The following is a 24,709-nucleotide window of genomic DNA, read 5'->3' as shown; positions in this document are numbered from 1 at the left end:
CCCCTTCTCCCCCCACCCCCACTCCCCTTCTCCCCCCCACCCCCACTCCCCTTCTCCCCCCACCCCCACTCCCCTTTCTCCCCCTACTCCCTACTCCACCCCCACTCCCCTTTCTCCCCCACCCCCACTCCCATTTCTCCCCCCACCCCCACTCCCCTTTCTCCCCCCACCCCCACCACCACTCCCCTTTCTCCCCCCCCCCCTTCTCCCCCTCCCTTCTCCCCCTCTCCCCCTCCCCCCTCCTCCCTCCCCCTCTCCCCTCCCTTCTCCCTCCCCCTCCCCCCTCCCCTCTCTCCCCCCCCCCCACCCCCTTTCTCCCCCCCCAACCCCTTTCTCCCCCCAACCCCTTTCTCCCCCACTCCCCTTTTTCCCCTTTCCCCCCACCCCCACTCCCCTTTCTCCCCCCACTCCCCACTTCTCCCCCACTCCCACTTCTCCCCCACTCCCACTTCTCCCCCACTCCCACTTCTCCCCACCCCCACTCCCAACCCACTCCCCTTTCTCCCCCCACCCCCACTCCCCTTTCTCCCCCCTTTCTCCCCCCACCCCCACTCCCCTTTCTCCCCCTACTCCCGTACTCCACCCCCACTCCCCTTTCTCCCCCACCCCCACTCCCCTTTCTCCCCCCACCCCCACTCCCCTTTATCCCCCCACCCCCACTCCCCTTTCTCCCCCCCACCCCCACTCCCCTTTCTCCCCCCACCCCCACTCCCCTTTCTCCCCCCCACCCCCACCCCCACCCCCACACCCACTCCCCTTTCTCCCCCCACTCCCCTTTCTCCCCCCACCCCCACTCCCCTTTCTCCCCCCACCACCATTCCCCTTTCTCCCCCCACCCCCCATTCCCCTTTCTCCCCCCACCCCCATTCCCCTTTCTCCCCCCACCCCCATTCCCCTTTCTCCCCCCACCCCCATTCCCCTTTCTCCCCCCACCCCCATTCCCCTTTCTCCCCCCACCCCCATTCCCCTTTCTCCCCCCACCCCCACCCCCACTCCCCTTTCTCCCCCACCCCCACTCCCCTTTCTCCCCCCACCCCCACTCCCCCCACCCCCACTCCCCTTTCTCCCCCACCCCCACTCCCCTTTCTCCCCCCACCCCCACTCCCCTTTCTCCCCCACCCCCACTCCCCTTTCTCCCCCCACCCCCACCCCCACTCCACTTTCTCCCCCACTCCCCTTTCTCCCCTACCCCCACTCCCCTTTCTCCCCTACCCCCCCTTTCTCCCCCACCCCCACTCCCCTTTCTCCCCTACCCCCCTTTCTCCCCCACCCCACTCCCCTATCTCCCCCACCCCCACTCCCCTTTCTCCCCCACCCCACTCCCCTTTCTCCCCCACCCCCACTCCCCTTTCTCCCCCCACCCCCCTACCCCCCACTCCCCTTTCCCCCCCACCTCCACTCCCCTTTCCCCCCCACTCCCCTTTCCCCACTCCCCTTTCCCCCCCATACCCCCACCCCCTTTTCCCCCTCCCCACTCCCTTTCCCCCCCACTCCCCTTTCTCCCCCACCCCCCTTTTTCCCCCTTCCCCCCCACCCCCACTCCCCTTTCTCCCCACCCCCCACTCCCCTTTCTCCCCACCCCCACTCCCCTTTCTCCCCACCCCCACTCCCCTTTCTCCCCACCCCCACTCCCCTTTCTCCCCACCCCCACTCCCCTTTCTCCCCCCCACTCCCCTTTCTCCCCCCACCCCCCACCCCCACTCCCCTTTCCTCCCCCCACTCCCGTACTCCACCCCCACTCCCACTCCCACTCCCCTTTCTCCCCCCACCCCCACCCCCACTCCCACTCCCCTTTCTCCCCCCACCCCCACCCCCACTCCCCTTTCTCCCCCCACCCCCACCCCCACTCCCCTTTCTCCCCCCACCCCCACCCCCACTCCCCTTTCTCCCCCACCCCCACTCCCCCACTCCCACTCCCCTTTCTCCCCCCACCCCCACTTCCCTTTCTCCCCCCACCCCCACTCCCCTTTCTCCCCCCACCCCCACTCCCCTTTCTCCCCCCACTCCCGTACTCCACCCCCACTCCCCTTTCTCCCCCCACCCCCACCCCCACTCCCCTCTCTCCCCCACCCCCATTCCCCTTTCTCCCCCCACTCCCCACCCCCACTCCCCTCTCTCCCCCACCCCCACTCCCCTTTCTCCCCCCACTCCCCTTTCTCCCCCCACTCCCCTTTCTCCCCCCACCCCCACTCCCCCTCCCCCCACCCCCACTCCCCCCACCCCCACCCCCCCACCCCCACTCCCCTTTCTCCCCCACCCCACTCTTTCTCCCCCACCCCCACTCCCCTTTCTCCCCCACCCCCACTCCCCTTTCTCCCCCACCCCCACTCCCCTTTCTCCCCCACCCCCACCCCCTTTCTCCCCCACTCCCCTTTCTCCCCCACCCCACTCCCACTCCCACTCCCCTTTCTCCCCCACCCCACTCCCCTTTCTCTCCCACCCCACTCCCCTTTCTCCCCCACCCCCCCCCACTCCCCTTTCTCCCCACCCCCCTACTCCCCTTTCTCCCCCCCACTCCCCTTTCTCCCCCACTCCCCTTTCCCCCCCTACCCCCACCCCCTTTTCCCCCTCCCCACTCCCTTTTCTCCCCCCCACTCCCCTTTCTCCCCCACCCCCACTCCCCTTTCCCCCCTTTCTCCCCTACCCCCACTCCCCTTTCTCCCCCTACCCCCACTCCCCTTTCTCCCCCTACCCCCACTCCCCTTTCCCCCCTACCCCCACTCCCCTTTCTCCCCCTACCCCCACTCCCCTTTCCCCCCTACCCTTTTCCCCCCCACTCCCGTTTCCCCCCACTCCCCTTTCTCCCCCACCCCCACTCCCCTTTCACCCCCACCCCCACTCCCCTTTCACCCCCACCCCCCTTTCTCCCCCCTTTCTCCCCCCATCTCTCCTCTACCTTTGCCGGTGTTTCTGGCGCGCGGCCCGGTGCCCGTTGCTATGGTGACGATGTACAGCGCGCAGTCCCCGCCTCTTAGATGACATCACGCGCCGCACGCAAACTCCAGCCGCGCGGGAGGGGGGGGGGGGTGTCGATTGGCGGGGCGCGAGCAGAGCGCGGGGATGGGGGTACGGGGGGATGGGGGTACGGGTGCGGGGGGTGATGGTGGATGGGGAGCAGAGGACGGGTGGTGCGGGTGGTCAGAGAGGGGGGACCTGGACACGTTCTCTCCTCTCTCTCCCCGCAGACTGTAGTCCAACAATTTTATTTGAAATTCACAAGCTTTCGGAGGCTTCCTCCTTCCTCAGGTTAATGTGGAGGAGGAAGCCTCCGAAAGCTTGTGAATTTCAAATAAAATTGTTGGACTATAACTTGTTATAAAATTGTTTGTAATTGTCAACCCCAGTCCGTCACCGGCATCTCCACATCATCCCCCCAGACCTGGATCGCACACTGGTGACGGTGTGGCCCTTATCACCAAATCACACCTCCGATTGTAAACCCCAGCACTTTTTCTTCCTTTGAGCATCTTACCTTGTTTCACCCCCTCACATCCTTTAAAATCCTTGTTCTCCACCGCCCACCCAAGTACCACGCCAAGTTTCTCACTGAAATATCTTGAGTTCCCTTAATATCTCCCTCCATGTAAACTCCCATACCCACATTCATGGCCTCTCTACTCCCATCGTGTCAATCACGGATAAGGCTATCTCTGATCACTTCCTTGATTCCCTCTCCACCCTCATCCCTCTCCCAACCCCACTGTCTGCTCCTGGAAAAAAAACTCTCCTCCATAAGGATGAGAATTTTCAAATTGAGGCTTCCTGGAACGGGAGCCATTGTAGGTCAGCTAGCACATTGGTGAACGGGAGTTGGTGCGAGTTAGGATTCGGGCAGCAGACTTTTCGTTGAGCTCAAGTGTACAGAGGGTGGAAGATGGGAGGCCGATCAGGAGTGCATTGGAATAGTCCAGTCTCGAGGTAACAAAGGCATGGATGAGGATTTTAGCGGATAAGCTGAGGCAGGGGCGGAGACAGGTAATGTTACAGAGGTGGAAGTAGGCGGTCTTGGTGATGGAGAGAATATCCAGTCAGCAGCTCAGCTCAGGGTCAAATAGGACGCTGAGATGCGAACGGTCTGGTTCAGTCTCAGACAGTGGCCAGGGAGAGGGATGGAGTCGGTGGTGAGGGAACGGAGTTTGTGGCGGGGACCAAAGACAATGGCTTCGGTCTTCCCAATATTTAGTTGGGGGAAATTTCTGCTCATCCAATACCGGATGTCGGACAAGCAGCGTGACAAATCAGAGACAGTGGAGGGGTCGAGGGAGGTGATGGTGAGGTAGAGCTGGGTGTTGTCAGCGTACATGTGGAATCTGAAGCGTGTTTTCGGATGATGTCGCCGAGGGGCAGCATGTAGATGAGAAATAGGAGGCGGCCAAGGGTAGATTCTCGGGGGACTCCAGAGGTAATGGTGTGAGAGCGGGAAGAGAAGCCATTGCAGGTAGTTCTCTGGCTACGACTGGATATGAATGGAACCAGGTGAGCGCAGTCCCACCCAGCTGGACGACGGAAGAGAGGCGATGGAGGAGGATGGTGTGGTCAATCATGTCAAAGGCTGCAGACAGGTGGAGAAGGATGAGGAGGGATAGTTTACCACAGTCACAGAGGATGTCATTTGTGACTTTGATAAGGGCCGTTTCAGAAACCTGATTGGAGGGATTCAAATATGGAGTTGTGGGAAAGGCTCTATGGGAGCTGGTAGTCACACTGGCTGCAGCAAGTTGCTATATGGCAGCAGACAGTCACACTGGGCCCAGTGCAGGGTGATATGGGAGCAGGTACAGTCACACTGTATCCAGTGCAAAGCGATATAGGAGCAGGTAGTCACACTAGGCCAGTGCAGGGTGATATGAGAGCAGCTGTACTCACACTGCGCCCAGTGTAGGGTGATACGAGAGCAGCTGTACTCACACTGCGCCCAGTGTAGGGTGATACGAGAGCAGCTGTACTCACACTGCGCCCAGTGTAGGGTGATACGAGAGCAGCTGTACTCACACTAGTTCCAGTGTAGGGTGATACGAGAGCAGCTGTACTCACACTGCGCCCAGTGTAGGGTGATACGAGAGCAGCTGTACTCACACTGCGCCCAGTGTAGGGTGATACGAGAGCAGCTGTACTCACACTGCGCCCAGTGTAGGGTGATACGAGAGCAGCTGTACTCACACTGCGCCCAGTGTAGGGTGATACGAGAGCAGCTGTACTCACACTGCGCCCAGTGTAGGGTGATACGAGAGCAGCTGTACTCACACTGCGCCCAGTGTAGGGTGATACGAGAGCAGCTGTACTCACACTGCGCCCAGTGTAGGGTGATACGAGAGCAGCTGTACTCACACTGCGCCCAGTGTAGGGTGATACGAGAGCAGCTGTACTCACACTGCGCCCAGTGTAGGGTGATACGAGAGCAGCTGTACTCACACTGCGCCCAGTGTAGGGTGATACGAGAGCAGCTGTACTCACACTAGTTCCAGTGTAGGGTGATACGAGAGCAGCTGTACTCACACTGCGCCCAGTGTAGGGTGATATGAGAGCAGCTGTACTCACACTGCGCCCAGTGTAGGGTGATACGAGAGCAGCTGTACTCACACTGCGCCCAGTGTAGGGTGATACGAGAGCAGCTGTACTCACACTGCGCCCAGTGTAGGGTGATACGAGAGCAGCTGTACTCACACTGCACCCAGTGTAGGGTGATACGAGAGCAGCTGTACTCACACTGCGCCCAGTGTAGGGTGATACGAGAGCAGCTGTACTCACACTGCGCCCAGTGTAGGGTGATACGAGAGCAGCTGTACTCACACTGCGCCCAGTGTAGGGTGATACGAGAGCAGCTGTACTCACACTAGGCCAGTGTAGGGTGATACGAGAGCAGCTGTACTCACACTGCGCCCAGTGTAGGGTGATACGAGAGCAGCTGTACTCACACTGCGCCCAGTGTAGGGTGATACGAGAGCAGCTGTACTCACACTGCGCCCAGTGTAGGGTGATACGAGAGCAGCTGTACTCACACTGCGCCCAGTGTAGGGTGATACGAGAGCAGCTGTACTCACACTGCGCCCAGTGTAGGGTGATACGAGAGCAGCTGTACTCACACTGCGCCCAGTGTAGGGTGATACGAGAGCAGCTGTACTCACACTGCGCCCAGTGTAGGGTGATACGAGAGCAGCTGTCGTCACACTGCGCCCAGTGTAGGGTGATACGAGAGCCGGTACAGTCACACTGGGAGCTGTTCAAGGTTTAGGCTCCATCTCACCACGTGATGGTGATCTGTCCTAGACTCTGGCTCAGAATTGCATGCTGGAAGTGGTGAGATGTTAGTTTCCAGCACTGCAGCGGTGCGATTACTGCCTGCTAAAGGTGCACTGTGGAGGAGACCTATAAGGTTGGTCAGTATCATCTGGTTTAAAGCCGTGCTTCATGGAAGGTCCAATGATCTAATATTGCCAGGATGTGCAGTTGGTCCACAGAAAATCTTTAGCTCTGGAAGAAATCAACTGCACCCCTCCCTGTGTAATGACAAGTTTGCTTTAACCCAAGACTGCATGTTAAGGACTGATACACTTGCAGCTTTTAGACACCAGGATTGCCCTGCATGGGTTGTTCCTTTTCTAAGAAGCAACATTTAATAGGTAAAAAGAAAAGAAACTGCAAATCTGAATAACCAGCGAATAACGGAAATGCACAGAAGGTTCGTCAGCACCTGGAAAGGACAGGCTAATGCAGCCCCTTTCCCAAACAGCAGCAACACCAAGTAGGTCCATGTGAGCAAACGGACTCAGCATTACGACTTGGGTGTCAGAGGAATTTACCTAGTGGATGGGCAGGAACTGCACACCTTGTGAAAGGTTACCTTTACCTTAACTATAAAATAGATTCATCAGCAGACTGTAGTGACATGCAGATGGGATTCTAAATCACAATCAATTGCCACTCCGGTCTCATAAACCAGCCAAACACTTGGACAACTTTCCATTTTATTGGTCCCAATTTTACCCATTTTGTTAGCAGAATAATATAGCTTTAGAACAGTGCTTGTGTGTTTCAATAAATATTATATACAAATAGGTAAGGCAGAATAACAGCTAAAGAAAAGATTGGCATCAGCAAAACCGTCCAATTCAACCTATGAAAGCAATACTATAACTAAAAGACTAATACGAAGAAATGGCACCAATATTCCCTCTAAAATAAGTACAAAAAAGGCTTTAAATGAAAAGTTTGACAATGAATTGAATTAAGGCTTTTTTTGGCAGCTGTTCCTGTATGTTAGGTAGAAATACAATAGAAATACTGCTAAGAATCTACAAAATCTCGACAGACAAATTGTGTTAACCAGGGTTACGAGTGCATATACCAGGGCTCAGACCAGTATTCAGACCAACGTACAGTATGTGGTTTTCTCATCCAATCTACAGAAGCGAAGAGTTAAGTTTCAAAACACAAATCTAAAAGTCCCTGAAAAAGTCTGATTGGTGCGAGAATCCGAACTGACGTTACGTTGCTTGTTGGTGCGATGTGTTCATGTGCAAACGCCCTTTCACAAGACATGACTGAAAGTTACTTCCTAACTGATTAGGGGGGAAGAAAGTTACTGTGTCGGATCAGTGCCAGCTCCCCCTCGACATGCTGAATTAGGAACAGCTCCAATGGAAGGCCCATTTCCACCAGCTCCGTGTGAGTGCCCATCGCCTCACACTACAACATAATGTAATGTGTAGATTGGGGCCAATACAGTATGAATGTTAAGAGACTGAGTACAGATGAACACCATCAGATTTTAGTTTGATCCTTGTGTAAATTATCCTGGTGAGCATTGAGCATCAACTGCACAGGGCATGCTGAGAAACTACCAGCCAATTAAAGTGCAATATTAACACCAGGAACAGCTTCACTGTAGCAACATGAATATGTGAGTTTGAGCACAGATAATGACTGAATGCTCACATGCCGGTGTCTGTGGTTGTACGCCTGTGTGATGTGTGCGCACTTGAGATACATGCACATGTGTACATAAGTTATGTACGCACACGTACACTCGTGACACGTATACATTTGCGTTATGCATGAACACGTGTGTACATTTCCTCCTGCAGTTTTCAAATGTCTGTCCTAGTGTTACACAGCAGTACAGGAACCCTGTTGCTAATCACTTCTTCCACCATCTGTCAGTGCAGAGTGGGATGCCAACACAGAAATGAGAATATTTGGAAGATTGCTGTATAATCAAGCTTATTCTGCCATGTTCCAGTTGTGAAGTATTCACAGGCTGGTGATATGTAGCTGTGTTACTGCATAGAGATTCACCTGAAGACAAGTGATAGGCAAAGAATGGGACTGGAGCACAGCCCTATAGCTTCTATATACAGAGACCTTTCACTAACACTCTCTGTATACTTTGTTTCATTCTCAACAGTGCCTCAGGATTATTTGTAAGAAGCAAAATTAGTAAAGATCACAATAGTCCCCTACATGACACAGAGCTCCAGCATTGAGACACCTGCAATTAAAGGGAAAGTGTTCCAGTGAACAGTCTGCTCACACGTTCATAACCAGTGCTGGACATTTCTGAATAAACACCAGAGAAAATATGGGAGCAACAGCAGAGTCTGAGTGACGCGGTGATCCCACAGTCTGAGTGACGCGGTGATCCCACAGTCTGAGTGACGCGGTGATCCCACAGTCTGAGTGACGCGGTGATCCCACAGTCTGAGTGACGCGGTGATCCCACAGTCTGAGTGACGCGGTGATCCCACAGTCTGAGTGACGCGGTGATCCCACAGTCTGAGTGACGCGGTAATCCACAGTCTGAGTGACGCGGTGATCCCAGATCCTGCCTGTCACAGCAAAAAGCTGCAAATACCAGAAATCTGAAACACAAACAGGAAATGCTGGAGACACTCAGCAGGTCAGTCAGCCCGCCCCAGTAGGGAGAGACAGGTTACCACCTCAGGCTTCAGCCCTTCTGTTTTTTCCTTCCTCCCTTTTCTGATTCCATCACAGTGCTTGTTCATTATTTAAGTTCTAAAGGACTGGATCCCTGACCCATCACCCTGTGCGCTCTCTCCACAGATGCTGACTGACCTGCTGTGTTTGCTGCATTTTCTGTTTCTGTTACAGTTGGTTTACATTTGGTGGGGGAGGGGGGGTGTGTCAAAGGACCAACAGCAATACTGAAATAACAGTTTAATCGCAGCTGGGGTTGTAACTCCACAGCAGGTGGCAACGGTGGATTCTGGATGAGAAGGTTGTTCTATGAGCAGAGGTTGAGTAGAATGGGCCTATATTCTCTGGAGTTTAGAAGAATGAGAGGTGATCTCATTTAAACATATAAGATTCTGAGGGGGCTTGACAGGGTAGATGCTGAGAGGTTGTTTCCCATGGCCGGGGAGTCTAGATCCAGAGGTCATAGTCTTAGGATAAAGGGTTGGACATTTAAGAGTGAGATGAGGAGCAATTTCTTCACTCAGAGGGTTATGAATCTTTGGAATTCTCTACCCCAGAGGGCTGTGGATGCTCAGTTGTTGAGAATATTCAAGGCTGAGATAGATAGATTTTTGGATTCTAGGGGAATCAAGGGATATGGGGATCGAGCAGGAAAGTGGAGTGAGGTTGTAGATCAGCCATGATCTGATTGAATGGGGGAGCAGACTCGAGGGGCCGTATGGCCTACTCTTACTCCTGGTTCTCTTATGGAGGTGTATGGTTAGGTTTTTACCATGGACCTCCTCTGATATCACATTCCTGATTTTTTTTTTATTCGTTCATGGGATGTGGGCGTCACTGGCGAGGCTGGCATTTATTGCCCATCCCTGATCTATACAGGCTGTCTGAGCACAGAGCACCGATGAGCAAATAAAATGGCAACAAGTGGCATCCAGCTCCAGCACTGGGGCACCCAGTGCAGGGGGAGAAATCATTTAGATGGGTCTCGGCATTCGTGGAGGTTCCAGCCCAGCCTCGAGTACTGCACCCCCACACAGCGCCCAGCACACTGTACCCTGCTCACTCTACCCCACCCCCCGCACAGTGCCCAGCGCACTGCGCCCCTGCACAGTGCCCAGCACACTGTACGCCCCACAATGCTGTGAAGTGTCGGGATGTCTGGCACACTACGCCGTGGGAGGAGCTGTTATATTGTTCCTGATGAGTTACTGGTAAATTACTGCTTCTTGGACCTGCGGATAGTCTCTTTGCAAACATTTCAGTTACAATTGGTAAAGATTTAAATGTTCTTGAGGTGACAGATTAATCGGCACACACTGCTCCACAAAATAATCAGCACCTGCAACAGATTAAAAACTTGAAAAATTCTGAATCAGTTGTATGTCAACGGGTCTTCAGGCAACATGCTGAGCAGCAGCAGGACAGTGTGTGGCAGGAAATGGGCAAATCTTCGCACACTGAAAAAGAAACGCTACTCCAGAGCACGGGGTGTCAGCCGTGTGCATCCTGAAACTAGAGCACAGAGCCAGTCCGACACTAGCACTCAACCCTGCAGCTGTGAAACTCTGCACAGAGCCAAACTCAACAGCAGCCGTGCAGAGAAAAAGAACTGACTTTAACCCGATTAAGAAGAGAGTCTCACCAGTAATATTAAACCGCACTAAGCACAAATAATACAGGACTGTAGTGGCTTCTATTGCACATTAAATAAGGGTATATAGTATAGTAACCTCAGGCAGCACCATGATGGAGCTACCTAATATCAGTATGAGACTCAGATCTTCCTATGAACCAATCACCAGACGTTATAGAGTAGAACCAGTCCAAATAGGTGCAACTGTGCCGGTCTGTATAAAACCTGCAGGTTTCCATTCATCTCAGCACTTCCACCAATCACAAATTCTTCTCCTTGGCATTTTTGGTCTTTGCCTCTGGCTTGTTGCCAAGAAACTTCAGCATCTTGCTTGGTTTAAATTTTGCCTTTTTCTTTATTTCACTGTTGGGATCTTTGTGGAAATCTATTTTAAAAAAAACAATGAATTGAACATGTTTCTGAAGTATGCAAATGTACTGACACGGCCCATAGGCTGCAGAAGGGGCAGGGCCTGAACCTGCAGAAGGGGCAGGGCCTGAACCTACACACAGGGCCCAGACCCACACACAGGGCCTGCAGCCTGCAGGAGGGACAGAGCACAGGCTGCTACATACAACAACTTACATTTATATAGGGCCTTTAACCTAGTAAAATGACCAAGGCGCTTCACAGGAGTGACTATCAGACAAAATTTAACACCGAGCCACAGAAAGAAATATTAGGACATGTGATCAAAAGCTTGGTCAAAGAGGTCTTAAAGGAGGAGAGAGAGGTAGAGAGGCGGAGGGGTTTAAGGAGGGAATTCCAGAGCTTAGGGCCCAGGCAGCTGATGGCATGGCCACCAAACGTGGAGCAAAGAAAATTGGGGATGCGCAAGAGGCCAGAATTGGAGGAGCAGAGATCTCGGAGGGTTGTAGGGCTGGAGGAGGCTACAGAGATAGGAAGGGGGCGAGGCCATGGAGGGATTTGAACACAAGGACGAAAATTTTAAAATGGAGGCGTTGCTGGACCGGGAACCAATGTAGGTCAACGAGCACAGGGGTCATGGGTGAATGGGACTTGGTGCGAGTTAGGATACGGGCAGCAGAGTTTTGGATCAGCTCAAGTTTACAGAGGGTGGAAGGTGGGAGGCCAGCCAGGAGAGCATTGGAATAGTCAAATCTAGAGGGATTTGAACACGAGGATGAGAATTTTAAAATTGAGGTGTTGCCAGATTGGGAGCCAATGTAGCTCAACACAGGGATGATGGATGACTATTACATATGACCTGTCTCAGGAGGGGCAGGGCACAGTCTGGTACACACAGTCTCACTGAAGAGGGGCAGAACACATGCTGGAATACACAGTCTCACTGAGGAGGGGCAGAACACAGACTGGTACACACAGTCTATCTCAGGAGAGGCAGAGCGCAGACTGGTACACAGCCTGTCTCAGGAGGGGCAGGGCACAGTCTGCGTATGCGGTCTCACTGAGGAGGGGCAGGGCACAGTCTGGTACATGGCCTGTCTCAGGAGGGGCAGAGCACAGACTGGTACACACAGTCTCACTGAAGAGGGGCAGAACACATGCTGGTATACACAGTCTCACTGAGGAGAGGCAGAGCGCAGACTGGTACACAGCCTGTCTCAGGAAGGGCAGAGCACAGTCTGGTACGCGGTCTCACTGAGGAGGGGCAGGGCACAGTCTGGTACATGGCCTGTCTCAGCAGGGGCAGGGCACAGTCTGGTATGCAGTCTCAGTGAGGAGGGGCAGAGCATAGACTGGTACACACAGTCTGTCTCAGGAGAGGCAGAGTACAGACTGGCACACACGGTTTTCTCAGGAGGGGCAAAGCAGAGACTGGTACACGCAGTCTGTCTCAGGAGAGGCAAAGCAGAGACTGGTACACGCAGTCTGTCTCAGGAGAGGCAGAGCACAGATTGGTACACACTGTCTGTCTCAGGAGCATTTTGTCACATCTGTAAGCACACACCCCCAATATTAAAATCGCTATGAAACCATCAAAAGAGGCACTGTGCTAAATCAAAACAAGAACTTCAAGAAACTAAAAGACATAGACATGCGAGTCATGTGTGGGAGACACCTGCCAGAGGGAAAGGTTATTGTGCTGAGTGAAGTGACATTACCATTTGTCCATTTAGCGTGGTAACCCCCCCATCAGCGGGCAGACTCAAACCTATCAATAACCAGAGGCCCTCAGTTTAATGTCTCATCCGAAAGACGGCACCTCCAACAGTGCAGCACTCCCTCAGTACTGCACTGAAGTATCAGCCTGCGTTATGTGTTCAAGTCTCTGGAGTGGGGCTGGAACCCACGGACTTTGTGAGAGCGCTGCCACCAAGCCACAGCTGACACTTCATTAGCGATGACTCTGATTGAGTGTCTGCCACACTGCGGAGCTGGTAGATCGCAGGCTCTTTTCTTTGTTGAGCCAATCGTCCAGGTACAGAAATGCACCGAGATGCTGCACTCTGATATATGATGTGATTACTGATTGCACTTGGTAAAAGTCTTGAGCGCTAAGGAAACGCTGAAGTAACCTGCATTCTTCAAAATTACAGCATGGGAGGAGGCCATTCGGCCACTGTCCCTGTGCTGGTGCTAACTCTTCAACTGAGCTCTCCATTCCAATCCCACTTCCCTGCCCTTTCCAATACGTTTTCGAATCCTTATCCAATTCCCTTGTAAATGATGTTAGTCTCGGCCTCAATAGCCCCTTGTGGTAAAGCATTCCCTGCTCCAGAAACCTTGTGTGAAAACATTCCTTCTAACTTCCCCCTTCATTCTTCGAGTGCTAATCCTCAGTCACTGCCTTCTTGTTGCCGATTCACCAACCAGTGGGAACGAACTCTATTTATCTGCTCAAAACGTTTCAAAATTAGATCTTGCCTTAACCTCCTTTATTCCTGTGAAGAAAGCCCCAATTTTTCAAGCCTTTCTTCACAGCTGTAACCACTCAACCCTGACATAATTCTAGTGAATCTTTGCTGAGTCCTTTCCATGGCTCTAATATCCTCCCATAATGGGGAGCCCAGAACCCGTTTAACAAGAGCAAAGTTGTCAGATATTAAAGTTATGTTAAAGGGAATGTAGCTGCAGGGATAGGAGAGGGGTTACTGTGGTTATAAATCATGTGCATATCTCTGCGGACAGTGCTGCTCTCATTACAGGGTCCTGCGGATGGATCCAGCCCATCACACGCACAATCTTGGAGAGGTACTTGTGAAATGGAGAGGGTTCCTCTCTGATAGTGTCTAGGACCCTGCTTCCATGGTAATACTTCCACTAACTTCTTCGCCGCAGCCCTCAATTTGAGTCCCAGAGGGAGAGGAGTACACGACAAGTCATTGACGTGAGGCTGAAGATCCACAGAGGACCCTGGTTGTGGACATCACTCGAAAGCAAGGAATTACACTAAGGGATTTGGGAATCTCAGTAAGACCCCTCACTGCAGAGAAGTAATTCAAACCAACCATCCTGTGGTGCCTTCCCAATAGGGAGAAAGGACTGACAGGAAGGGGCAGAAATGGGCCAGAATTTTAAAAACTGGATCAAGCTGTTTAAAGAAACTGTCTCCTGTTTATTTTAAATAGAAATAATATCTTACCTTTGTTTTTAATCATTGCCTCCAACAACTTATCCTCCTCTTCCTCTCTGTAAGACAATAATGTGAGAATTTACCTCCCAGTTCTCTCACTCAGATCTATTTGCCTCTGGGCACAATCAACATGTACGGGATATTGGGGTACACGCTTCCTGTGCCCATCACCCACAAGAAACATGTACCTCACTATCCTGTGCCCATCACCCACAGGAAGCATATAGCCCAAAATCCTGTGCCCATCACCCACAGGAAACATGTACCCCACTATCCTGTGCCCATCACCCACAGGAAGCATGTACCCCACTATCCTGTGCCCATCACCCACAGGAAGCATATAGCCCAAAATCCTGTGCCCATCACCCACAGGAAACATGTACCCCACTATCCTGTGCCCATCGCCCACAGGAAGCATGTACCCCACTATCCTGTGCCCATCACCCACAGGAAGCATGTACCCCACTATCCTGTGCCCATCACCCACAGGAAGCATGTACCCCACTATCTTGTGCCCATCGCCCACAGGAAGCATGTACCCCACTATCCTGTGCCCATCACCCACAGGAAGCATGTACCCCACTATCCTGTGCCCATCACCCACAGGAAGCATGTACCCCACTATCCTGTGCCCATCGCCCACAGGAAGCATGTAGCCCAATATCCTGTGCCCATCACCTATATTAAGCATGTAACCCACTATCCTGTGCCCATCACCCACAGGAAGCATGTAGCCCAAAATCCTGTGCCCATCACCCACAGGAAGCATGTAGCCCAAAATCCTGTGCCCATCACCTATATTAAGCATGTAACCCAATATCCTGTGCCCATCACCTATATTAAGCATGTAACCCAAAATCATGTGCCCATCACCCACAGGAAGCATGTAGCCCAAAATCCTGTGCCCATCACCTATATTAAGCATGTAACCCAATATCCTGTGCCCATCACCTATATTAAGCATGTAGCCCAAAATCCTGTGCCCATCACCTATATTAAGCATGTAGCCCAAAATCATGTGCCCATCACCCACAGGAAGCATATAGGCCAAAATCCTGTGCCCATCACCTATATTAAGCATGTAACCCAATATCCTGTGCCCATCACCTATATTAAGCATATAGCCCAAAATCCTGTGCCCATCACCTATATTAAGCATGTAGCCCAAAATCATGTGCCCATCACCCACAGGAAGCATATAGCCCAAAATCCTGTGCCCATCACCTATATTAAGCATATAGCCCAAAATCCTGTGCCCATCACCTATATTAAGCATGTAACCCAATATCCTGTGCCCATCACCAAAATTAAGCATGTACTCCAATATCCTGTGCCCATCACCTATATTAAGCATGTACCCCACTATCCTGTGCCCACCACCTATATTAAACATGTACCCCACTATCCTGTGCCCATCACCCACAGGAAGCATGTCGCCCAAAATCCTGTGCCCATCACCCACAGGAAGCATGTAGCCCAATATCCTGTGCCCATCACCCACAGGAAGCATGTAGCCCAAAATCCTGTGCCCATCACCTATATTAAGCATGTAACCCAATATCCTGTGCCCATCACCTATATTAAGCATATAGCCCAAAATCCTGTGCCCATCACCTATATTAAGCATGTAACCCAAAATCATGTGCCCATCACCCACAGGAAGCATATAGCCCAAAATCCTGTGCCCATCACCTATATTAAGCATGTAACCCAATATCCTGTGCCCATCACCTATATTAAGCATATAGCCCAAAATCCTGTGCCCATCACCTATATTAAGCATGTAGCCCAAAATCATGTGCCCATCACCCACAGGAAGCATATAGCCCAAAATCCTGTGCCCATCACCTATATTAAGCATGTAACCCAATATCCTGTGCCCATCACCAAAATTAAGCATGTACCCCAATATCCTGTGCCCATCACCTATATTAAGCATGTACCCCAATATCCTGTACCCATCACCTATATTAAGCATGTACCCCACTATCCTGTGCTCGCCACCCCAGCACCCAAATTTACTGATTATTTTACCGCTGCCTATCCTCATCCAGGCTGTTGATGATGGCGTTTCTTTGTTCGATGACTGTAATCAACTCCTGCATCAACTCTGCATCCCGTGCTCGGTCCTCATCGGTCCAATCTTTCTCTGCAGAGACAATTGAAGCAGCGATTAGCCTGGGGGAGCTGGGACTGTGGGAGGAAAGCCTAGTGCACTGTGTAGCAATCACTGACCTGGTTTGTTGAGTAGACAGCGCAATTCGTACTCGACATCTGCCTGCCGCTCCTCCAGGTTCTGCTGCTTGAAGCTGGGAAATATGACAGGGCTCGCATTACTACAACAGGCTGCACTCAAAGTCACGAGGCAGGGTGGGTCGCTCTGCTCCCTGGGTAATACCGCCAACAACAGTCCTCCCTACATACCAAACCACCTGTCCACAACTCCCTCACTCAGCCAATGGGGCCAGGATATGGTCAGCTGCATTTAGATACAATAGACAATGCCACCATTCCCTCACCATCCAATGTCTGCTAACCCATAGAAACTGCCTGCTACTGGTCAGGGTCACCATTAGTCAACATCAGGGGAGGAGCAAGAGGGATAATGGGGGGGAGGGGACGCGGCGGGGGGGGAGGGGACGCGGCGGGGGGGGAGGGGAGGCGGCGGGGGGGGGAGGGGAGGCGGCGGGGGGGGGAGGGGAGGCGGCGGGGGGGGGCGCGGAGGGGGGGGGAGGGGACGCGGAGGGGGGGGAGGGGACGCGGCGGGGGGGGGGAGGGGACGCGGCGGGGGGGGGGAGGGGACGCGGCGGGGGGGGGAGGGGACGCGGCGGGGGGGGGGGGGGAGGGGACGCGGAGGAGGGGGGGAGGGGACGCGGAGGAGGGGGGGACGCGGCGGGGGGGGAATGCCACTATTATTGTGCTTCATTTAAAGACCAGAGTCAGATGATAAAGAAATGAAATTATTCAAAAAGTCTGTGGAGCACAGAGGTGAACAATAACAAAAACACAAGGTAGAAACACAGACGGCCTCAAACACCCAAACCTGAAACACACAAGGTGCGGAGGATGACGATTTCAACAAGAAGCTAGCCCAGGATTGACTGCGTGCTTGATATTTCCAGCTGCCAATGGGTGGGTGGTACAGCAGGATTCTCCAAAGTGAGCAATTCCTTTCCTCTCTCCCTCACACACCTTCTTATAGGCCGCAGACTGGAGGAAATCCCTGGTCAGCCACAAAGATCAGGGTCGAGGCAATGCCAGTGTCCTTTACCCTCAGGATACCCCCAAGGGGCTCGAGGTTTGTGTGTGCCAGGCAGCTGAGACAGGGCATCAATGAAATGGAAAGGTTCATAGAAAGAGGCTTACTGGAATGAAGGGGCTAAACAGCCCGACACACAGTCCACAAAGCAACTCACGTGTAAACAAGCTCTGACTCACGGCGAACCAGCATGTGCTTCTCATGGATCAGTTTGAACCAGTCAACCAGGAGATCATCTTCATCTTCATCTGGGGACGCAAAAATAAAAGGAATGAAGGCTGGAGACACAGCAATCACTGATTTCCGCCCCCCAACCCTCCACAAGCCCCATCCCCACCCTCAGCCACACCCCCACCCTCAGGCCCTCTCCACCCCAGCACACGCCCTGGCTCACCCCCTCCCCAGCACCTGCCCCACGCCCAGCACCAGACCGTCCCCTTTCTCTCCCCCAGTCCCTCACTCAGTCTGTGGACACAGAAAGCACCGATACTCCTTCTCCACAGTCCCCCAGCTCAGTCTGGAGATTCATTCCCTTGTGTGAACTCCAGAAGACCGACACCTTCTCTCTGTGTTGAGGTGACACACGTGTTTCGACTGGTTCGACTCTGCTTTGTGTTAAGTTATCTATCTGAGCTGGAATTTGGCTTTCCAAATATATTTTACTGCTGAGTCTGGTACAGGCTGGAGACCGAGATCAGCACATAGCACAAGCACTTCTCATGGGCATCTGATACTGCAAATGATCCCTCCAGAGTTTTCAGGATGAAACAAGGTACTGAGGACCTGACAGACAACACAAACTAAGAAACTCAAAGCAGCATAAAAGAATGTGATGTTGTATGTAGACAGATAGAAAGTACAGCTCAGTACAGCGAGCAGTGTAGCACACTGGAATACAATAGATTCTGAAAAGGCCTTCTTTCAGTCAGCAAGGAGGGCACGGGTAATCTGCCTCAATGGTTTCATAATGAATGGAGAGCGCCCAGAGTGACAGGGGGCACAGCGCCCAGAGTGACAGGGGGCACAGCGCCCAGAGTGACAGGGGGCACAGCGCCCAGAGTGACAGGGGGCACAGCGCCCAGAGTGACAGGGGGCACAGCGCCCAGAGTGACAGGGGGCACAGCGCCCAGAGTGACAGGGGGCACAGCGCCCAGAGCGACAGGGGGCACAGCGCCCAGAGCGACAGGGGGCACAGCGCCCAGAGCGACAGGGGGCACAGCGCCCAGAGCGACAGGGGGCACAGCGCCCAGAGCGACAGGGGGCACAGCGCCCAGAGCGACAGGGGGCACAGCGCCCAGAGCCACAGGAGGCACAGCGCCCAGAGCCACAGGAGGCACAGCGCCCAGAGCCACAGGAGGCACAGCGCCCAGAGCCACAGGAGGCACAGCGCCTTTCCACCATCTACAAGGCACAAGTCAGGAGTGTGATGGAATACTCTACACTTGCCTGGATGAGTGCAGTTCCAGCAATACTCAAGAAGCTCGACACCATCCAGGACTAAGCAGCCCACTTGATTGACACCCCATCCACCACCCTGAACATTCACTCCCTTCACCACCGGCGCACTGTGGCTGCAGTGTGCACCATCCACAGGATGCATTGCAGCAACTCGCCAAGGCTTCTTCAACAGCACCTCCCAAACCCGCGACCTATACCTTCTAGAAGAACAAGAGCAGCAGGTACATGGGAACAACACCACCTGCACGTTCCCCTCCAAGTCACACACCATCCCGACTTGGAAATATATCACCGTTCCTTCATCGTCGCTGGGTCAAAATCCTGGAACTCCGTTCCTAACAGCACTGTGGGAGAACCTTCACCACACGGACTGCAGCGGTTCAAGAAGGCGGCTCGCCACCACCTTCTCAAGGGCAATTAGGGATGGGCAATAAATGCTGGCCTTGCCAGCAATGCCCTCATACCATGAACAAATTTTTTAAAAGTGTTACCGGAATCACAGAGCGCGGCGTTACCGGAATCACAGAGCGCTGTCACTAGTTCAGGGAGTGTGATGATCTCTGTCACTAGTTAAGGGAGTGTGATGAACACTTTCACAATTCTGGGAGCGTGACGAACTCACCATTTTCACAGCTGCGCAGTTTCTCCTCCAGAGCAACCCCATGATGTTCCAGCTCATCCAGCTTCTGCTCCAGTTGCTCTAACTCTCCCTGGATATTCTCCTCTGGAATGTACTGATCCGCGTGCACCTGAGAAACCACAAAGATTGATGACCTCAGCAGATTTCAAATGGTTTACAAAATGAATAAAATAGAACTCAGGGTGGGACAAGAGAAGTGTGAATCTCTCCCAAGGGCCACATTCGAGGTAGTGATTTGAGAGCACAAGTCCATGCTACTCAATCCCATGTGCCTTGGCTGAGCTGGGGAGTTTGGCCATGTTCTCAAAAGGCTGCCAGGTACAGCTTCATGCAAAGATATTCCATCTTGAGGTGTAGGCAAAATTTGCACTGTCCAAATGGTCCTGCTCAAATCACACTTCCTACTGGCTGATTAAGTGAAAAGAAAGACTTGCATTGATATAGTGCCTTTCACAACCTCAGGACATCCCAAAGCACTTTACAGCCAATGAAGTAGTTACTATTGTAATGTAGGAAACGCGGCAGCCAATTTGCTCACAGCAAGATCTCACAAACAGCAATGTGTTAATGACCAGACAATCTGTTTTAGTGATATTGGTTGAGGGATAAATATTGGCCAGGAAACTGAGGAGAACTCCCCTGCTCGTCTTAGAAACAGTGCCATGGGATCTTTGATGTCCACCTGAGAGGGCAGATGGGATCTTGGTTTTGTTAAGGGGAGGTCGTGTCTGACTAGCTTGATTGAATTTTTTAAGGAGGTGACAAGGAAGATTGATGAGGGTAGCGCAATTGATGTAGTCTACATGGATTTTAGCAAGGCTTTTGACAAGGTCCCACATGGCAGACTGGTCAAAAAAGTACAAGCCCATGGGATCCAAGGGAATGTGGCAAATTGGATCCAAAATTGGCTCAGTGGCAGGAAGCAAAGGGTAATGGTCGATGGGTGTTTTTGCAGCTGGAACGCTGTTTCCAGTGAGGTGCCGCAGGGCTCGGTACTAGGTCCTTTGCTTTTTGTGGTTATACATTAACGATTTGGACTTAAATGTAGGGGGCATGATTAAGAAATTTGCGGATGACACAAAGATAGGCCGTGTGGTTGATAGTGAGGAGGAAAGCTAAAGACTGCAGGAAGATATCAATGGACTGGTCAGATGGGCAGAAAAGTGGCAAATGGAGTTCAATCCGGAGAAGTGTGAGGTAACGCATTTCAGGAGAGCAAACAAGGCAAGGGAATACACAATAAATGGGAGGACGCAGAGGTGTAGAGGAAGTGAGGGACCTTGGAGTGCATGTCCACAGATCCCTGAAGGTGGCAGGACAAGTAGATAAGGTGGTTAAGGAGGCATATGGGAGACTTTCCTTTATTAGCCGAGGCATAGAATATTATTTTTTTTTTATTCGTTCACGGGATGTGGGCGTCGCTGGCGAGGCCAGCATTTATTGCCCATCCCTAATTGCCCTTGAGAAGGTGGTGGTGAGCCGCCTTCTTGAACCGCTGCAGTCCGTGTGGTGACGGTTCTCCCACAGTGCTGTTAGGAAGGGAGTTCCAGGATTTTGACCCAGCGACAATGAAGGAACGGCGATATATTTCCAAGTCGGGATGGTGTGTGACTTGGAGGGGAACGTGCAGGTGGTGTTGTTCCCATGTACCTGCTGCTCTTGTCCTTCTAGGTGGTAGAGGTCGCGGGTTTGGGAGGTGCTGTCGGAGAAGCCTTGGCGAGTTGCTGCAGTGCATCCTGTGGATAGTGCACACTGCAGCCACGGTGCGCCGGTGGTGAAGGGAGTGAATGTTCAGGGTGGTGGATGGGGTGCCAATCAAGCGGGCTGCTTTATCTTGGATGGTGTCGAGCTTCTTGAGTGTTGTTGGAGCTGCACTCATCCAGGCAAGTGGGGAGTATTCCATCACACTCCTGACTTGTGCCTTGTAGATGGTGGAAAGGCTTTGGGGAGTCAGGAGGTGAGTCACTCGCCGCAGAATACCCAGCCTCTGACCTGCTCTAGTAGCCACAGTATTTATATGGCTGGTCCAGTTAAGTTTCTGGTCAATGGTGACCCCCAGGATGTTGATGGTGGGGGATTCGGCGATGGTAATGCCGTTGAATGTCAAGGGGAGGTGGTTAGACTCTCTCTTGTTGGAGATGGTCATTGCCTGGCACTTATCTGGCACGAATGTTACTTGCCACTTGTGAGCCCAAGCCTGGATGTTGTCCAGGTCTTGCTGCATGCGGGCTCGGACTGCTTCATTATTTGAGGGGTTGCGAATGGAACTGAACACTGTGCAGTCATCAGCGAACATCCCCATTTCTGACCTTATGATGGAGGGAAGGTCATTGATGAAGCAGCTGAAGATGGTTGGTCCAAGGACACTGCCCTGAGGAACTCCTGCAGCAATGTCCTGGGGCTGAGATGATTGGCCTCCAACAACCACTACCATCTTCCTTTGTGCTCGGTATGACTCCAGCCACTGGAGAGTTTTTCCCCTGATTCCCATTGACTTCAATTTTACTAGGGCTCCTTGGTGCCACACTCGGTCATAGAGTCATAGAGTCATACAGCACGGAGAGAGGCCCTTCGGCCCATCGTGTCCGCGCCGGCCATCAGCCCTGTCTACTCTAATCCCATATTCCAGCATTTGGTCCGTAGCCTTGTATGCTATGGCATTTCAAGTGCTCATCCAGATGCTTCTTGAATGTTGTGAGGGTTCCTGCCTCCACAACCCTTTCAGGCAGTGAGTTCCAGACTCCAACCACCCTCTGGGTGAAAAAGTTCTTTCTCAAATCCCCTCTAAACCTCCCGCCTTTTACCTTGAATCTATGTCCCCTTGTTATAGTACCCTCAACGAAGGGAAAAAGCTCCTTCGTATCCATCCTATCTGTGCCCCTCATAATTTTGTACACCTCAATCATGTCCCCCCTCAGCCTCCTCTGCTCCAAGGAAAACAAACCCAATCTTCCCAGTCTCTCTTCATAGCTGAAGCGCTCCAGCCCTGGTAACATCCTGGTGAATCTCCTCTGCACCCTCTCCAAAGCGATCACATCCTTCCTGTAGTGTGGCGACCAGAACTGCACACAGTACTCCAGCTGTGGCCTAACCAGTGTTTTATACAGCTCCATCATAACCTCCTTGCTCTTATATTCTATGCCTCGGCTAATAAAGGCAAGTATCCCATATGCCTTCTTTACCACCTTATCTACCTGTTCCGCCGCCTTCAGGGATCTGTGAACTTGCACACCAAGATCCCTCTGACCCTCTGTCTTGCCTAGGGTCCTCCCATTCATTGTGTATTCCCTTGCCTTGTTAGTCCCTCCAAAGTGCATCACCTCGCACTTTTCCGGGTTAAATTCCATTTGCCACTGTTCCGCCCATCTGACCAACCCATCTATATCGTCCTGCAGACTGAGGCTATCCTCCTCGCTATTTACCACCCTACCAATCTTTGTATCATCAGCGAACTTACTGATCATACCTTTTACATTCATATCCAAGTCATTAATGTAGACCACAAACAGCAAGGGACCCAGCACCGATCCCTGTGGTACCCCACTGGCCACAGGCTTCCAGTCACAAAAACAACCTTCAACCATCACCCTCTGCCTTCGGCCACTAAGCCAGTTTTGTATCCAAAGTGCCAAGGCACCCTGGATTCCATGAGCTCGTACCTTCTTGACCAGTCTCCTGTGGGGGACTTTATCGAAGGCCTTACTGAAACCCATGTATACCACATCCACTGCGTTACCCTCATCCACACGCCTAGTCACCCCCTCAAAAAATTCAATCAAATTAGTCAGACATGATCTTCCCTTGACAAAGCCATGTTGACTATCCCTGATTAATCCTTGCTTCTCCAAGTGGAGACTAATTTTGTCCTTCAGAATTTTTTCCAATAATTTTCCTACCACTGATGTTAGGCTCACTGGCCTGTAGTTCCCCGGTTTTTCCCTACTCCCCTTCTTGAATAATGGTATTACATTAGCGGTTCTCCAGTCCTCTGGCACATCCCCTGTGGCCAGAGAGGTTCTGAATATATGTGTCAGAGCCCCCGCAATCTCCTCCTTTGCCTCACACAGTAGCCTGGGATACATTTCGTCCGGGCCTGGGGATTTATCCATTTTTAGGCCTGCTAAAACCGCCAATACCTCCTCCCGCTCGATGTTAATATGTTCGAGTATATCACAGTCCCCCTGCCGTATTTCTGTCCACGTCGTCCTTCTCCATCGTGAAAACAGATGCAAAAAATTCATTTAGAACCCCTCCTACATCTGCCGGCTCCACACACAGATTGCCATTTTTGTCCCTAATGGGCCCTATTTTTTCCCTAGTCATCCTCTTACCCTTAATATACTTATAAAACATCTTAGGATTTTCCTTTATTTTGCTCGCCAGTGTTATTTCATGGCCCCTCCTTGATCTCCTAATTTCTTTTTTAAGTATCCCCCTGCACTTTTTGTACTCCTCGAGGGCTTCCTCCGTCTTCAGCCTTTTGTATCTGCCAAAAGCCCTCCTTTTTTTCCTAATCCATTCTCGTATATCCCCTGACATCCAAGGTTCCCTGGAGTTCTTGGAACCACCCTTGACCTTTACGGGAACATGTTGCCATTGTATGGTCTCAATCTCCCTTCTGAAAGACTCCCATTTTCCTACAAGCAGCTGATCCCAGTCCATTTTGGCCAGATCCTGCCTTATCCTATTAAAATCGGCCTTTCCCCAATTTAGAACCTTTATTTCCGGCCCCTCCCTGTCCTTTTCCATGACCACCTTAAATCTCACCGAATTATGGTCACTGTCACCAAAGTGCTCACCTACTAGCACTTCTTCCACTTGGCCGGCCACATTCCCTAGAATTAGGTCCAGTACCGCCCCCTCTCTTGTAGGACTTTCTACACGCTGGCTCAAAAAGCTCTCCTGGATGCACGTTAAGAATTTTGTACCCTTGATGTCAAGGGCAGTCACTCTCACCTCACCTCTGGAATTCAGCTCTTTTGTCCATGTTTGGACCAATGCTGTAATGAGGTCTGGAGCCGAGTGGTCCTGGCGGAACCCAAACTGAGCATCGGTGAGCAGGTTATTGGTGAGTAAGTGTCGCTTGATAGCACTGTCGACGACATCTTCCATCACTTTGCTGATGATTGAGAGTAGACTGATGGTAGTTGGCCGGATTGGATTTGTCCTGCTTTTTGTGGACAGGACATACCTGGGCAATTTTCCACATTGTCGGGTAGATGCCAG

The 24,709-nt window shown here is 52.3% G+C and overlaps 1 protein-coding gene across 1 annotated transcript in view; it reads right to left on the bottom strand.

The window, feature by feature from the left end:
• Positions 1-6,948: 6,948 nt before the first annotated feature.
• The window catches only part of micall1a (MICAL-like 1a), a 102,136-nt gene continuing 84,375 nt past the window's right edge, over positions 6,949-24,709 (bottom strand). The window contains exons 11-16 of the mRNA XM_067974717.1: positions 19,466-19,592; positions 17,543-17,633; positions 16,362-16,435; positions 16,161-16,275; positions 14,136-14,182; positions 6,949-10,952 (exon numbers count right to left, since the gene is read on the bottom strand). Coding sequence (XP_067830818.1) covers positions 10,828-10,952; positions 14,136-14,182; positions 16,161-16,275; positions 16,362-16,435; positions 17,543-17,633; positions 19,466-19,592 — 579 coding nt within the window. The 3' untranslated portion in view covers positions 6,949-10,827. The remainder of the gene's footprint in view (positions 10,953-14,135; positions 14,183-16,160; positions 16,276-16,361; positions 16,436-17,542; positions 17,634-19,465; positions 19,593-24,709) is intronic.

Source organism: Heptranchias perlo, chromosome 40, assembly GCF_035084215.1.
Source record: "Heptranchias perlo isolate sHepPer1 chromosome 40, sHepPer1.hap1, whole genome shotgun sequence".
In the NCBI taxonomy this organism is placed as follows: Eukaryota; Metazoa; Chordata; class Chondrichthyes; order Hexanchiformes; family Hexanchidae; genus Heptranchias; species Heptranchias perlo.
The sequence above is the reverse complement of the archived record's forward strand: the minus strand, read 5'-3'. Positions and strand labels throughout refer to the sequence as shown.